The following is a 13,335-nucleotide window of genomic DNA, read 5'->3' as shown; positions in this document are numbered from 1 at the left end:
ATAAATGCTGGAGCATATATTTGCCATATCACAAGATATTTGACAGTAATTTCTCAGAAGTTGCTTCCTTGCCAAGAGTAAAGTCTAAATCTGTTTTATTTTTATTTTGAAAGATTAACCTAGCAGGGGTCACTTGTTAATCCCAGCAGTCATTAAATACCATTGTTGGTGTTGTAGTCATGTAGTTAATAAGGAATGGCATAATTCACAATAAAATAGATGTGGATTATTGATTTTCATTCTCAAACTAGTAATGTCTCTTTTTTGTTTTCACTTTCTCTCAAGGTAAAATCAGTAACACCAGAGGATGAGGACCTTTATCCTAATAACATCATCATGTGCAGACTGTCTGGTTCTGACATGTTTTATGTGTCATCAAATGGTAAGAATCAAAATATGCATACAGGGTGACCCTGAAAAAACTGTATCGTCAAAATCTTACTTATATAGAAAGCAAAATTATACTTACACACTACTCAAATTTGGTTGCTGAAGTATAAGAGTTTTACAAAACTCCCTCATTTTCAAAACTTCCTAGATATATGACTCCGTGGAACGGATTGAAAATGAAGTAGTTTCATAAACTTGTTTTATTTCAAAAACAATCGGTCAATTGTCAAAATTCAAGTGTGTGATAGTTGATATTTCTCAACCACATCTGTATTTGGTTAATGCTTTAAAATACCAACAACAAAAAATCAGTTCCTGATGATACAGTTCTTTCAGGTACACTCTGTATAATAAAATGCCTAAAACTTAACAAAAAAACCCAAAAAACTTACAGAAGTTTTTGCATTATTTAAACAAGCATATTTGTGACCTGCTCTGACCAATCCCGCCATAAGTCGCACTCAGCCATTTCAAGATACGGCAAGTCAAAGTTGGGAAAGGGGTGAAAAATCTTGCAGACTTCGTTTTTCAGATTTTATTATTTTTTGATTCCTTAATATGTTTACTTAAACCCATCATTGAAAACAAAATATTCTTTACGTCTAAAGCACGTCTGAATCAAACTAAGTCCTTAAACATGTCATTTTACAACTTTAAAGCCAATTTTCTTGCATTTGCGTTTTCTTTATGTGTTGAAAGACCGTAGAATGAGGACCACATGCTCCAGAAACATAATTTTGGTATCAAATGAAAGCTGAAAACCTATACTAAATGATGACATCCGAAACTCAATTTTCAAAATTAGTGACTTATGTCTGGTTTTGTGGGAGCGGGTCACATTTGTGCTAATGAAGTAGACAATGGCAAATGTCAAAGCAGTCTGATAAAGACAAAATCTGACAAAGAAGTGAAGAAAGATTGTGTTAATTAAGTTTTCTTCTGTTGTTTCAGGTGTAACATGTACATTAGTCACTGCCCAACGTCTTGAATTCCAACCAGAACCACACATACTAAACATAACAGCCTACAATCCTGATAAACCAGATCTGATTATAGATGACAGCAGCATAGAAGTCAGGGTATTTGTAACAGACACCACCTGTTTTGTGGACATCATACCTGGAGGTTTCATTGTGAGACATAAACAGAGTGATGTAACTGATGATGTACCAGTGATTAATGTTGATGCAACAAGTACATGTGGTGATGACCCAGTGTTTGAAATAAACAATCAGGAATTGTCTCCAAGTAAGTTATTTACACTTGATAAAAAAACCTAAAACCAGTTATAGGTCACACGTCATGAATTGGGGTATAGGAAAAGGTGGTGGTGTTACATTTTTTCAATTTTTTTCAGGATGTTTCGTCCCAGATCTCAAGAATGTAGAGGGGTACTGAACTGGAAATGGTCTCATTTTGTTGCTAATTTATCTAGCTAAAACTGTGGAGAGTAAAAAGTTCACACTGTATTTACTTTTTGAAATATTGCAATTCAAACGATGCAAAGTCAGGGGTGGTGGTGCCTACGGTTGAGGCATGTGTAGGGAATATTGATTTTTAGTGCCGCTCAAATTTATATTTTACTGTAACTTCATAACCCAGCAAGGTATTGGGATGGATTATGTACCATTGTTTTGGTAATCATGTCTAGTAGGAAATGTGACCAATTTGACTTCAAGCTAGTTGAATTTGTTGTATGTGTGCTACATTCTGTGTCATGGGTTCTAGGCTTTTCCTATACGTTACTGTACTAAGTATGCATTTATGCTCCAAAATGTTCCGAGTGTCAAATTTCTTGAAGAAGTTACCCTACTTCTGTAAAAGTTAACATTTTTTAGATTGAAATTTGATGAGGAATTCAAATATGCCATTGGTTTTTGTGTAGGGTATGAAGGAAAAATGTTTTGATTGATAGTGTCATAAAATTCATAAAAATTATGTACGACTTTTGAACACCCTATATCTCAGTTAGGCAACATAACTCACCATTACAAGTTTGCTTTTTTTGAGAGCCTACAATGTTATTAGCACATCTAAAAAGGTTTTAGCAGAACAGGTGTTTATCTTAGTATTAGTGAGAGAGAAACAAAATTGTATACTTTTTGAACCAAAATATAACTTTTCCACCCTATATGATATTTGTTGCACCCTGTATATCAACTTAAAAGTTGCAAAATTGTCTTCCTTACACTTTCAGCTTAAAGATGATATAAAATTTGTAGGTTTCTGACAAACATGAGATGACTTACAATCATTTTTGTGTGAAAGCGTGATTATTTTTCTAAATTTGAGCATGTAACGCATTTGGCCCCCAATTCATGACGCACGACCTATACCCATATTTTGAATGAATACAGATAAAATGCAAGTACAGCTTAAACCAATTGAAAATTAGTGTAAAAAATTAATGATTAAGTTAGAAGTTTCAAATGTGTATTTCTTCGATTTGAGGTGTAAAATCAAGGGGCCTAGATGTCCTCGGTTCACAGTGAATACAAGTAGGGATGGTTGTGCATATGTCTGATGCTAGAGACAGATCAGAACATTCTAGTAGATAGAAAATGGTTAATATTTTCTTTTTACATTTCAGATCCTGGTGACCCATTCCAGCCATCAACTGATTTCAGAATTGACAGTGCAACTGGTGAAATATTTTCTATGACTGATACTCCCACTATTGGAGCACATACCATGAGTGTGATTGCATACCATGCATCTGATCCAGAAAACTCAAAAGATGAAGTTCAGGTAAATACATATCATGTATCAGATTCAGGACACTGAATGCAGTTTACACATGCCAAACTTGAGCCTCAAACCCACTGACTTAATATAGATAGCCTAAAGATTGTTCAAAATTGTTCATAGTTATTTGCTATGCATCAAACATGATTTGCTTGAACATGTCAAAAGGTTGACTTGTTGCACATACATCAGCTTTTCTATGCATAGTGTTGTGCATGTATCTCATGCTTGGGCATGTTATATATTAGTCATATCATCTTTTGCTATTATTTAATGTAATGTTCATGTATTGAATCCATGAAACTAGGTGAAGTTTAGATAAACCTAACTTGACCTATGAATCCTCTGCTTTTGGGCATACATGAGTAGACATAATATAGCCAATTGTGATGTGATCAAGTAAAATCGGTTCAGTTAGAAGTTGGTGCTATTGATTTTTAAATATAGCCAAATAAATATTCAATTTCAATGGGGTTTTCTGCAAAATGTAACTTTGCAAATGTTTTATGCAAATCATGTAAAAAATTGAATATGCCTGACTTCAAACTGATTTTGCTTGATCACACCATAAATGTATCTATTTTTGTCCTTCCATAGGTTGAAATTACCATTGTATCCGATATAAACAACCCTCCAGAGTTTGATCAACCAGTCTACAATGTTACACTTGTTGCACCTCAATATACTGCACCTATAGAATTACTTGATCTGGCAAAGAGAGTGACTGATATTGATGATGGTAACATAGGCAATGGAGAATTGATCTTCACACAAGTAGCTACTGACCCAGATGATGGACTCTGTAAGTTACAAATCAGAATAAATTAAAACAATTGTTTGTAAAGATCATCTAGAATACATTTGCTAATTAGTAGAGAGGCTTTCATGACCGGAATTAATAACAAGAAAGAAGGTTTAAGCAGGTAAAAACCCCATTTCTTTCCCCAAGTGAGGTTAAGGGGTACTACACCTGTGGTAAATTTAGTGACTATTTTTGCATTTTTCTCAAAAATAATAAACACTGGTAACAAAAGTTATACATGTAATTGGGGCAAGGAATCCAATTACTACACTGAAATTTCAGAGACTCAAGACAAGCGGTTCAGTTTATATGATAGGAAATGAGGTACATCCTAGCGGTACCTTATTTCTTATCATAAATAACGAACCGCTTGTCTTGGGTCACTGAAATTCCAGTGTAGTAATTGGATTCCTTGCCCCTATAATATACTTTTGTTACCACTGTGTTATTAGTTTTTGAGAAAAATGCAAAAATAGACACAAATTTATCGAGGGGTGTAGTACCCCCTTAAGGTACAAAGTAGGTAAGAATGAATCCAGTGGAGGAGGGCACACACATTAATGATCAATAAAATTATACATTAGGATACCTTGAATGTGCAAAGAACTAGAAAGAAAGAGCAAGGTACACCATTTTTATGTGGGTAATCAACACAAATAGGAACGCCTTTTCTTTTGAAACTATAAACAAGCTCATCGTCAGATAAGGAGAAGTAACAAATATGTGCACAGCGGTTGGTAAAGTTTCAAATGCCAAAAATTCTGAACCCACAATCTTTGAATGTGTGTACAAATATCACATGCACAAGAAGTCCATGGTGAGCTATGTTGGGCAAATTTCCCATGCTGAAAACAAGATGGGTTTGTAAGTGTAGACAAGACACAAATGAGGTGTCATGGATCCTTGTCCATTTTTAGACTTGCCCAAACCTTACTCTGTATAATGCTTGTGACCTTCTGCAGCTGTTATGGTTCTAAGCCCATAGTATTTAAAGTAGTTTATGTAGCTCATTCTTATTAATTTGCATCCTATTACCTTACAGTTGAAGTGACAGTAATTGGTGAAGTCTTACTGGTCAGACCATTGATAGAAGTCACTGAAGCTTATACAGTCAAGATAAATGTCAATGTTGCTGATAAAGGTGTACCACCATTGTCTGATGATGCACTGGTACAAATTCATATCGAGCTACCAGATACTGGAATATATCCACCAATATTTGGTCCTGATGATTGCCAGGATATCAGTGTGGATGAGGTAACCTTAAAAGCTGATCATTACTTGGTTTAATCATTTATTGATATTTAATAATGCTGTAAAACAAGTTAAATTTCCTATCAATTTAATTTTATGAGGAGCTGAGATGTGTGATATTAAATTGCCATGAAATTACATTTAGAAAAAGAACAGATTTTGATGCTAAAGCTTCAGTCAGCAAGTCACCCATTGCAATAGATGTATTAAATCCAAAGTTTGATTGCAAATGTAAATCATATTTGAAGTCATTCAAATGATATTATATCATAAGCCTAGAACCCACTTGTCCTGATCAGTTTTGCTGCATATTTGAGCCAATCATATTATAAATGTGAGATTTTCTCTACAAATACGAGGATATTTAGATGAAAAAAAATAAAAAAAAACTAAAGCTACACTTTATATTGTGCATAATGCCAGCTTTCTGTCAAATGTCAAAGTCATCATGGCTAACGTTAGCTGACGTTGTTGGCATATTGGCCAATAAAACGGCTGTTATTACACTCTTAACATAACTCGAATATTAAGATTTAAGTAAATAATGTTTTTGGCCTTGATTTCATTTCAATTCTGAATCCAGAATGCCAAGTCAGCAGTGATTTTGGGGTACATAATTGTTGTGTGACACTGCTGAATTGAGCAGTAAGCTTAAATCCATATCACGACTTGTAAACTACTGCAATTTATTGCAAAAAAAATGGGGCTCATCTGCAAGTTACAAACAAAATTAAGTTGCCCCTAAATTTAAATGGTTTACAGTAAATAATTCAAAATTGGCTGTTTTCCTATTTTTCAAAACTTATTTTTAAAAGCAGCATTTAGTTTTAACGAGATTGTGTCAGGTTTTCAGTAATCGGGTTTTATATTACTTTAACAGGAGTTACCAGCCCCAGTATATATCTGTCAGGTTCAGGCTACATCAGATTTAGGAACTGATATAACCTATGAGTTGATTGATGCAGGATTCTTCGCCATTGATACTACTACTGGACGAATTACATCAACTGATGTATTGGACTATGAAGAACAAAAAGAATATGTGGTTTGTATTCATACCTTTATCGGGCCTATAATCAATTTATTCCTCAATCTTATGAATGTATATCTTAACCCTTAGGAAACCTGAAGAGTTTTTGAGCTGCAGACCAAAAAATTACTAAAAATAGGGGTGCATTTCTCTACCAGAATTAGACACAAAATCTGGAAATTCACATCAACTTTATTCTTAGTATATTAGAGTAATCATAGTTCATTTGGACCCAAAGCTTTCCAAAAACCATGTTATTCTTCAGCCCTTGGGGAAAAATATTAACAAAACTGTCGCTGAGAATTATTGCAAAGTAAACCATTGAACAGGAATGCTGCTTGAAGAATGCACAGCATTAATAAAGTGCAAATATTCCTGTTAACTAGCACAAAATATGCCCCCCCCCTAAATTTTAATTCTTCCACCATCACCAATTCTATGAAAATGTGTTGGTGGTTTTTGGTGCAAATTTGTTATGTCATAAATGACACCATCCATGCCTATGCCTCCATGTCTGCATATAGAGAACAGAGAGTGATGAGTTACATGATACAGAACAGCTCCACATGCAGAGAATCCTCAAGAAAGAAAGCTATCATTCTGATGGTAGATTTCATTGACAAACTGGGGACAGATCACCGTACATGAACAATATGTTTTGCAACATAGTAACAGTAACTGATTTATTGTTTGCTGTTTGTTACACAGCTTTTAGTCTCTGCCAGCAACATAGATGGAATCACTTATAAACCTGTTACAGTGAATGTGAATGACATCAATGACAATTCACCACAATTTGAATCGGTAAATATAAGTATCATTAATATATTACATAATTGCTCATCAACATATAAAAGTACATCAACAAACTTATGATGTATGATCACAAACAGTACATAACACTGAAATATTCTCGTAAAGTATGTGTGCTGCTAATTTGGCTTACTGTATTTTACGGGAAAAAACATTCTGAAGGAGTGAAAAAGGCCTAAAAAGTGAGTAAACGTTAGTGGTTTTTGTTTGGTTTTTACAATAAAAATATGCCTAATCAGGGATTTATAAAGCAACAACTGTGAAAATGATTTAACATATGTCTGATTTACTACTAAATGGAGGAGAGTTTGAAATATGTTATCGCCAATGTATTCGGGACAGATGACTTGCACATTACTGTGATACACATTTCTGTATTTTGAGCTGGCAAAAGAGTTGTTTAATTTTGAATCCTTTTGTTATTTTATTATTTTGTCAATATGGAATCATATTTCCTTATGTTTCCCAACAGAATGAATGTGGTGATGTAACCTTACAAGAGGATGCCGTCTTAGAAACCCTTGTTTGCCGTGTGCTTGCAGTAGATTTGGATTATCCAGGCACCGATAACTCCAGGATCACATATGAATTAACTGGAGATAACAAAGGTACTTTTGAATTCACAAAATTGAATAAGTTTAATTCTGATTTAGAAATGGCAGTATTTCTAGAATGGTTTCTCTCAAATGGGCATAAATTTTGCAAAAGTTAAATACTAGCTTGGCCTTTCCCTGGTCTTAAATCTTATTGTGTACAAATGAACAAAAATAGAATGCATATGAGTTAAAAACCTAATATTGCAATGTCAGGCACACCAAATTGAAACATAAATTTGTCAGAATAGGTAGGTCCACATCCCATTCTATGTCAACTTATGATGATCCTGTATTAGGAAAGGTAATGTAAGGAGAACATTACAGCTAAGGCTCATGGACTGCTTTTAGTGCCTTAAAAACCAGTAGCACTGGCATAAAGTTGGTATCAAGACTACAATCAGAGCAGAGATATAGAGTACTGAAGTGTGACGTCATAAAATTTTCTGTTTTGCATTTCAGCATTTTCATGACCATATTGCAGTAGAACATGATGAAAAACATCCACAGTCTAAATTTGGTGGGAATCGGATCATGAGGGCCGAGATATGGCTGCATGAATACCTAATTAGCCCCATTGAAATCAGTGTAAATTGGCCTGGTTCATAACTGTTTGGAACCAGGCCAATTTACACTGATTTCAATGGGGCTAATTAGGTATTCATGTGGCCATATCTTGGGACCTCATGATCCGATTCCCACCAAATTTGGACTGTGGATCTTTTTCATGCTCCACCGATACATGGTATTCAAAATGCTGAAATGCAAAAAAAGTTTTCTGTAACGTCATCACTTCGGTACTCTATTAAGATAGATAATAAGCTCATCATTTTTTTTGTGGGGGTATGTTTTGTACCATGCCAGGTTAAAAGCCTTTAAACTTATATGATTATATTATTATTGATTTAGATAAGTTTGTGATTCGCAAGGATGGTGCACCTGGTTATGGCTATATATACCTCAACTGGTCACTGGATAGGGAGGTTCAAGATTCATACACCTTAACTGTGCTGGTAAGCAGTATGTTGTGTTATTGGTTTTGTTGTTTTGTGTATGTTTCGGGAGAGGTGTGCAGTTGTAAACACAGGCAAGCAGGAACACACGCATGGTCAATCTCTGTGTTACTGTAAACACACAGGAACTGTGGATGTCCATGGTTCCTGGGTGGTGTTTCTAGATCTACAAGGGCATATGGATGTGTACAACCATTTGCCGCAATTGAATAGTGAAGATGTAACATGTCCATGATAAGAAGAACAAAGAGTAAACTTGTGTCTGCAGTGGGATGCAATTCCAAATGGGGGGGGGGGGGGATAACATCCTTGGTTGACAGTGTTCAAATGTACACTTTTTTCAACTTATAAATTTACAGGCCAAGGATAATGGCAACCCTATTCTCAGCACTCCTCCATTGGATATAGAGATTAAAGTTGGAGATATCAATGATGTGCTACCAGTGTTCACAATTCCACCAGTAAGAGTTGTCTACGATGCACCTGTTGATCCTGGCATACGAGTAAGTTTAATAAATGCTGGAGCATATATTTGCCATATCACAAGATATTTGACAGTAATTTCTCAGAAGTTGCTTCCTTGCCAAGAGTAAAGTCTAAATCTGTTTTATTTTTATTTTGAAAGATTAACCTAGCAGGGGTCACTTGTTAATCCCAGCAGTCATTAAATACCATTGTTGGTGTTGTAGTCATGTAGTTAATAAGGAATGGCATAATTCACAATAAAATAGATGTGGATTATTGATTTTCATTCTCAAACTAGTAATGTCTCTTTTTTTGTTTTCACTTTCTCTCAAGGTAAAATCAGTAACACCAGAGGATGAGGACCTTTATCCTAATAACATCATCATGTGCAGACTGTCTGGTTCTGACATGTTTTATGTGTCATCAAATGGTAAGAATCAAAATATGCATACAGGGTGACCCTGAAAAAACTGTATCGTCAAAATCTTACTTATATAGAAAGCAAAATTATACTTACACACTACTCAAATTTGGTTGCTGAAATATAAGAGTTTTACAAAACTCCCTCATTTTCAAAACTTCCTAGATATATGACTCCGTGGAACGGATTGAAAATGAAGTAGTTTCATAAACTTGTTTTATTTCAAAAACAATCGGTCAATTGTCAAAATTCAAGTGTGTGATAGTTGATATTTCTCAACCACATCTGTATTTGGTTAATGCTTTAAAATACCAACAACAAAAAATCAGTTCCTGATGATACAGTTCTTTCAGGTACACTCTGTATAATAAAATGCCTAAAACTTAACAAAAAACCCAAAAACTTACAGAAGTTTTTGCATTATTTAAACAAGCATATTTGTGACCTGCTCTGACCAATCCCGCCATAAGTCGCACTCAGCCATTTCAAGATACGGCAAGTCAAAGTTGGGAAAGGGGTGAAAAATCTTGCAGACTTCGTTTTTCAGTTTTTATTATTTTTTGATTCCTTAATATGTTTACTTAAACCCATCATTGAAAACAAAATATTCTTTACGTCTAAAGCACGTCTGAATCAAACTAAGTCCTTAAACATGTCATTTTACAACTTTAAAGCCAATTTTCTTGCATTTATGCGTTTTCTTTATGTGTTGAAAGACCGTAGAATGAGGACCACATGCTCCAGAAACATAATTTTGGTATCAAATGAAAGCTGAAAACCTATACTAAATGATGACATCCGAAACTCAATTTTCAAAATTAGTGACTTATGTCTGGTTTTGTGGGAGCGGGTCACATTTGTGCTAATGAAGTAGACAATGGCAAATGTCAAAGCAGTCTGATAAAGACAAAATCTGACAAAGAAGTGAAGAAAGATTGTGTTAATTAAGTTTTCTTCTGTTGTTTCAGGTGTAACATGTACATTAGTCACTGCCCAACGTCTTGAATTCCAACCAGAACCACACATACTAAACATAACAGCCTACAATCCTGATAAACCAGATCTGATTATAGATGACAGCAGCATAGAAGTCAGGGTATTTGTAACAGACACCACCTGTTTTGTGGACATCATACCTGGAGAGTTTATTGTGAGACATAAACAGGGTGATGTAACTGCAGTTGTACCAGTGATTGATGTTGATGCAACAACTACATGTAGTGATGATCCAGTCTTTGAAATAAACAACCAAGAACTGTCTCCAAGTAAGTTAAATAATAAGATTCCTGCAGGAATATTAAACCTGGAAAAATTAAATATTTCATGATACATTTTCTGGACTGCAAACGTCTGTGATTAAAAAATTAATATTAAAATATACATAAAAATAATCCTTTCTTAATTTAGCCCTAACTATGCGCACATTGGTGCAAATATCAATTGTACGCTTATACGCACATGGTCCTGCATGCGAACATTATCACTGTACACATTGAAGTGTGCAGTAACATTGTGCACACCAGTGTGATGTATTTAGGTTAGGTATAAAATGAAAAAAACTTTTGGGATTTTCCAAAATGATCTGTTAAAAAAGGCAAGAAAGGTGGATGTGTGTATGTGTAAGAGAGAAATAGAATTGGATGGAAACAGAATAGGGCATGAGTTTCCAACCTTATTTAGAATAGAATTTCTCACAAGCCCAGCTTTTGAGTTTGGAACTCCATTTGATGACACCATTTGAGCTCCTTATATTCTCATTTTATTTATTATGTCTGGCTAATATTTTCAGATCCTGGTGACCCATTCCAGCCATCAGCTGATTTCAGAATTGACAGCGCAACTGGTGAAATATTTGCTATGACTGACACTCCTAGTATTGGAGCACATATCATGAGAGTGATTGCATACGATGTATCTGATCCAGAAAACTCTAAAGATGAAGTGCAGGTAAATGTAGCATTTTAATATTCATGTAAATATTGTGTAACTACAAAGCATGGTATTTTTGGAATATTAATTTTTCACAGTTCAGAGCAGTTTTGTGATTTATAATATTTGTTATTACAAACAGGTACACATTAAAGCCTATGGATAACAAATATTTTTGCTGTCTTATGTGTGCAGCTCAGAAATTAACCACAAAAAGCGCAAAATAAAAACCTTGCACCAATTTCCCTCTATACAACATCCTATTGTTTTTGCGATTTTCTTACCATGTATTGGATCCAGAAAACTAAAATCAAATTTAGGTAAGCTTAACTTGAACCTGAAACATTATGTCTAGACTTGTATACTAATGCTTAATTCATCTCTTTTTTACGAAGGTTGAAATTACCATTGTATCTGATACAAACAACGCTCCAGCGTTTGATCAACCAGTCTACAATGTTACACTTATTGCACCTCAATATACCACACCTATAGAATTACTTGATCTGGCAAAGAGAGTGACTGATATTGATGATGGTAACATAGGCAATGGAGAATTAATCTTTACACAAGTAGCTACTGACCCAGATGATGGACTCTGTAAGTGACAAATCAGGCGGTTATGAGCTATACAAAATATAACAATCCTTTTTAAAAGATCTTATAGAATACATTTTGTTAATTAGTAGAATTAATAACAAGAAAGATTGTTTAAGTCAGTAAAAACTGTTTTTCGTAAAAATTAATCTTATGGAGGAAGGCACACACATTAATGATCAATAAAAATAATGCAAGAGGATATCTTGAATATGCCAAAAACTAGAAAGAAAGAGCAATTAAGGTATAGCATTTGTGGGAAACCAACACAGAGGGCCACCTTTCGAAACTAAACGTCTTCAGGGTAGGGACAGTAACAAATGTGGGCACCAAGGATATTTAAGTTTCAAATTCCAAAAATTCTGGACCCAAATCCTCAAAATCTAAAATCTTTTACAAATATAAGAAGTTCATGGTGAGATAAATAAGGTAAAATTCTCATGCTTTTAAAGCTGATGCCAAAAATTCTGAGATAGAATTCTGACACAAATGAGAGGTGTCATGGGTCTTGCATCCATTTTTAGACTTGCTGAAACCTTACTTTGTATAATATTGCCAGTGATCTTCTGCAGCTGTAATGACTATAGGCCGATGATATTGTAAGTATTTTATAACTCATTCTTATTTGCATTCTATTACCTTACAGTTGAAGTGACAATAATTGGTGAAGTCCTTCTGGTCAGACCATTGATAGAAGTCACTGAAGCTTATACAGTCAAGATAAATGTTGAAGTTGAAGATAAAGGTGTGCCACCATTGTCTGATGATGCACTGGTACAAATTCATATAGAGCTACCAGATACTGGAGGTAATCCACCAATCTTTGGTCCTGATGATTGCCAGGATATCAGTGTGGATGAGGTAATTTTTTCACTATCATCATTAGTTTATTTGTTTGTTTGAGGGACATGACACCAGGATTTTTTCCAGGGGAACTTTTAAAAATGTGATGCTTCTGGTGCTTCATCAGAAAAAAGGAATCATAAATCATGAGGACAAAGTCTCCACATTTACAACGTAAAAATCAAGTTTTTATGTGTTGTTGAAATGAGAAGCAAAGAAATTTTCCATTACTAAATACTAACTTTGGGGATGGTTTGCATGTTTGAAGGTGCAAAACTAATCATGAGGTACTCTCTTTTCACCATCTTTTAGGGTAATGTCAGATGCTATAATTCTTATTAGCTATACAAACTCAAGGTGCACATGCCCAGATTGATGTTGGGGTTCAAGGTCTTTTTGGATTTTGTGAATATGTATGTTGTGCATAGTTCTGTAATTTG

At 34.6% G+C, this 13,335-nt stretch overlaps 1 protein-coding gene across 1 annotated transcript; it reads left to right on the top strand.

Moving 5' to 3' along the window:
* The first annotated feature begins 2,033 nt into the window (after window positions 1–2,033).
* LOC140159691 (cadherin EGF LAG seven-pass G-type receptor 1-like) lies at window positions 2,034–13,237 on the top strand. Its single transcript, XM_072183186.1, has 15 exons — window positions 2,034–2,040; window positions 2,981–3,138; window positions 3,733–3,937; window positions 4,980–5,194; window positions 6,072–6,236; window positions 6,930–7,025; window positions 7,507–7,642; window positions 8,537–8,640; window positions 9,000–9,143; window positions 9,439–9,535; window positions 10,495–10,791; window positions 11,316–11,473; window positions 11,851–12,055; window positions 12,699–12,913; window positions 13,208–13,237. Exons 1-15 carry the CDS (start codon window positions 2,034–2,036, stop codon window positions 13,235–13,237), a joined length of 2,232 nt encoding a protein of 743 aa, XP_072039287.1.
* The last annotated feature ends 98 nt before the right edge of the window (window positions 13,238–13,335 follow it).

The sequence above is a fragment of the Amphiura filiformis genome, chromosome 8 (assembly GCF_039555335.1).
Source record: "Amphiura filiformis chromosome 8, Afil_fr2py, whole genome shotgun sequence".
NCBI lineage: Eukaryota > Metazoa > Echinodermata > Ophiuroidea > Amphilepidida > Amphiuridae > Amphiura > Amphiura filiformis.
Note: the sequence above shows the minus strand (reverse complement) of the source record. Positions and strands in the feature narration are given on the sequence as shown.

What these genes read in the sequence shown, in the direction of transcription:
- LOC140159691 (XM_072183186.1), top strand. An exon ending in ATTCACCACAATTTGAATCG is followed by an intron (nt 7,026 to 7,506) that starts GTAAATATAAGT and finishes GTTTCCCAACAG; the next exon opens with AATGAATGTGGTGATGTAAC. An exon ending in ATTAACTGGAGATAACAAAG is followed by an intron (nt 7,643 to 8,536) that starts GTACTTTTGAAT and finishes TTATTGATTTAG; the next exon opens with ATAAGTTTGTGATTCGCAAG.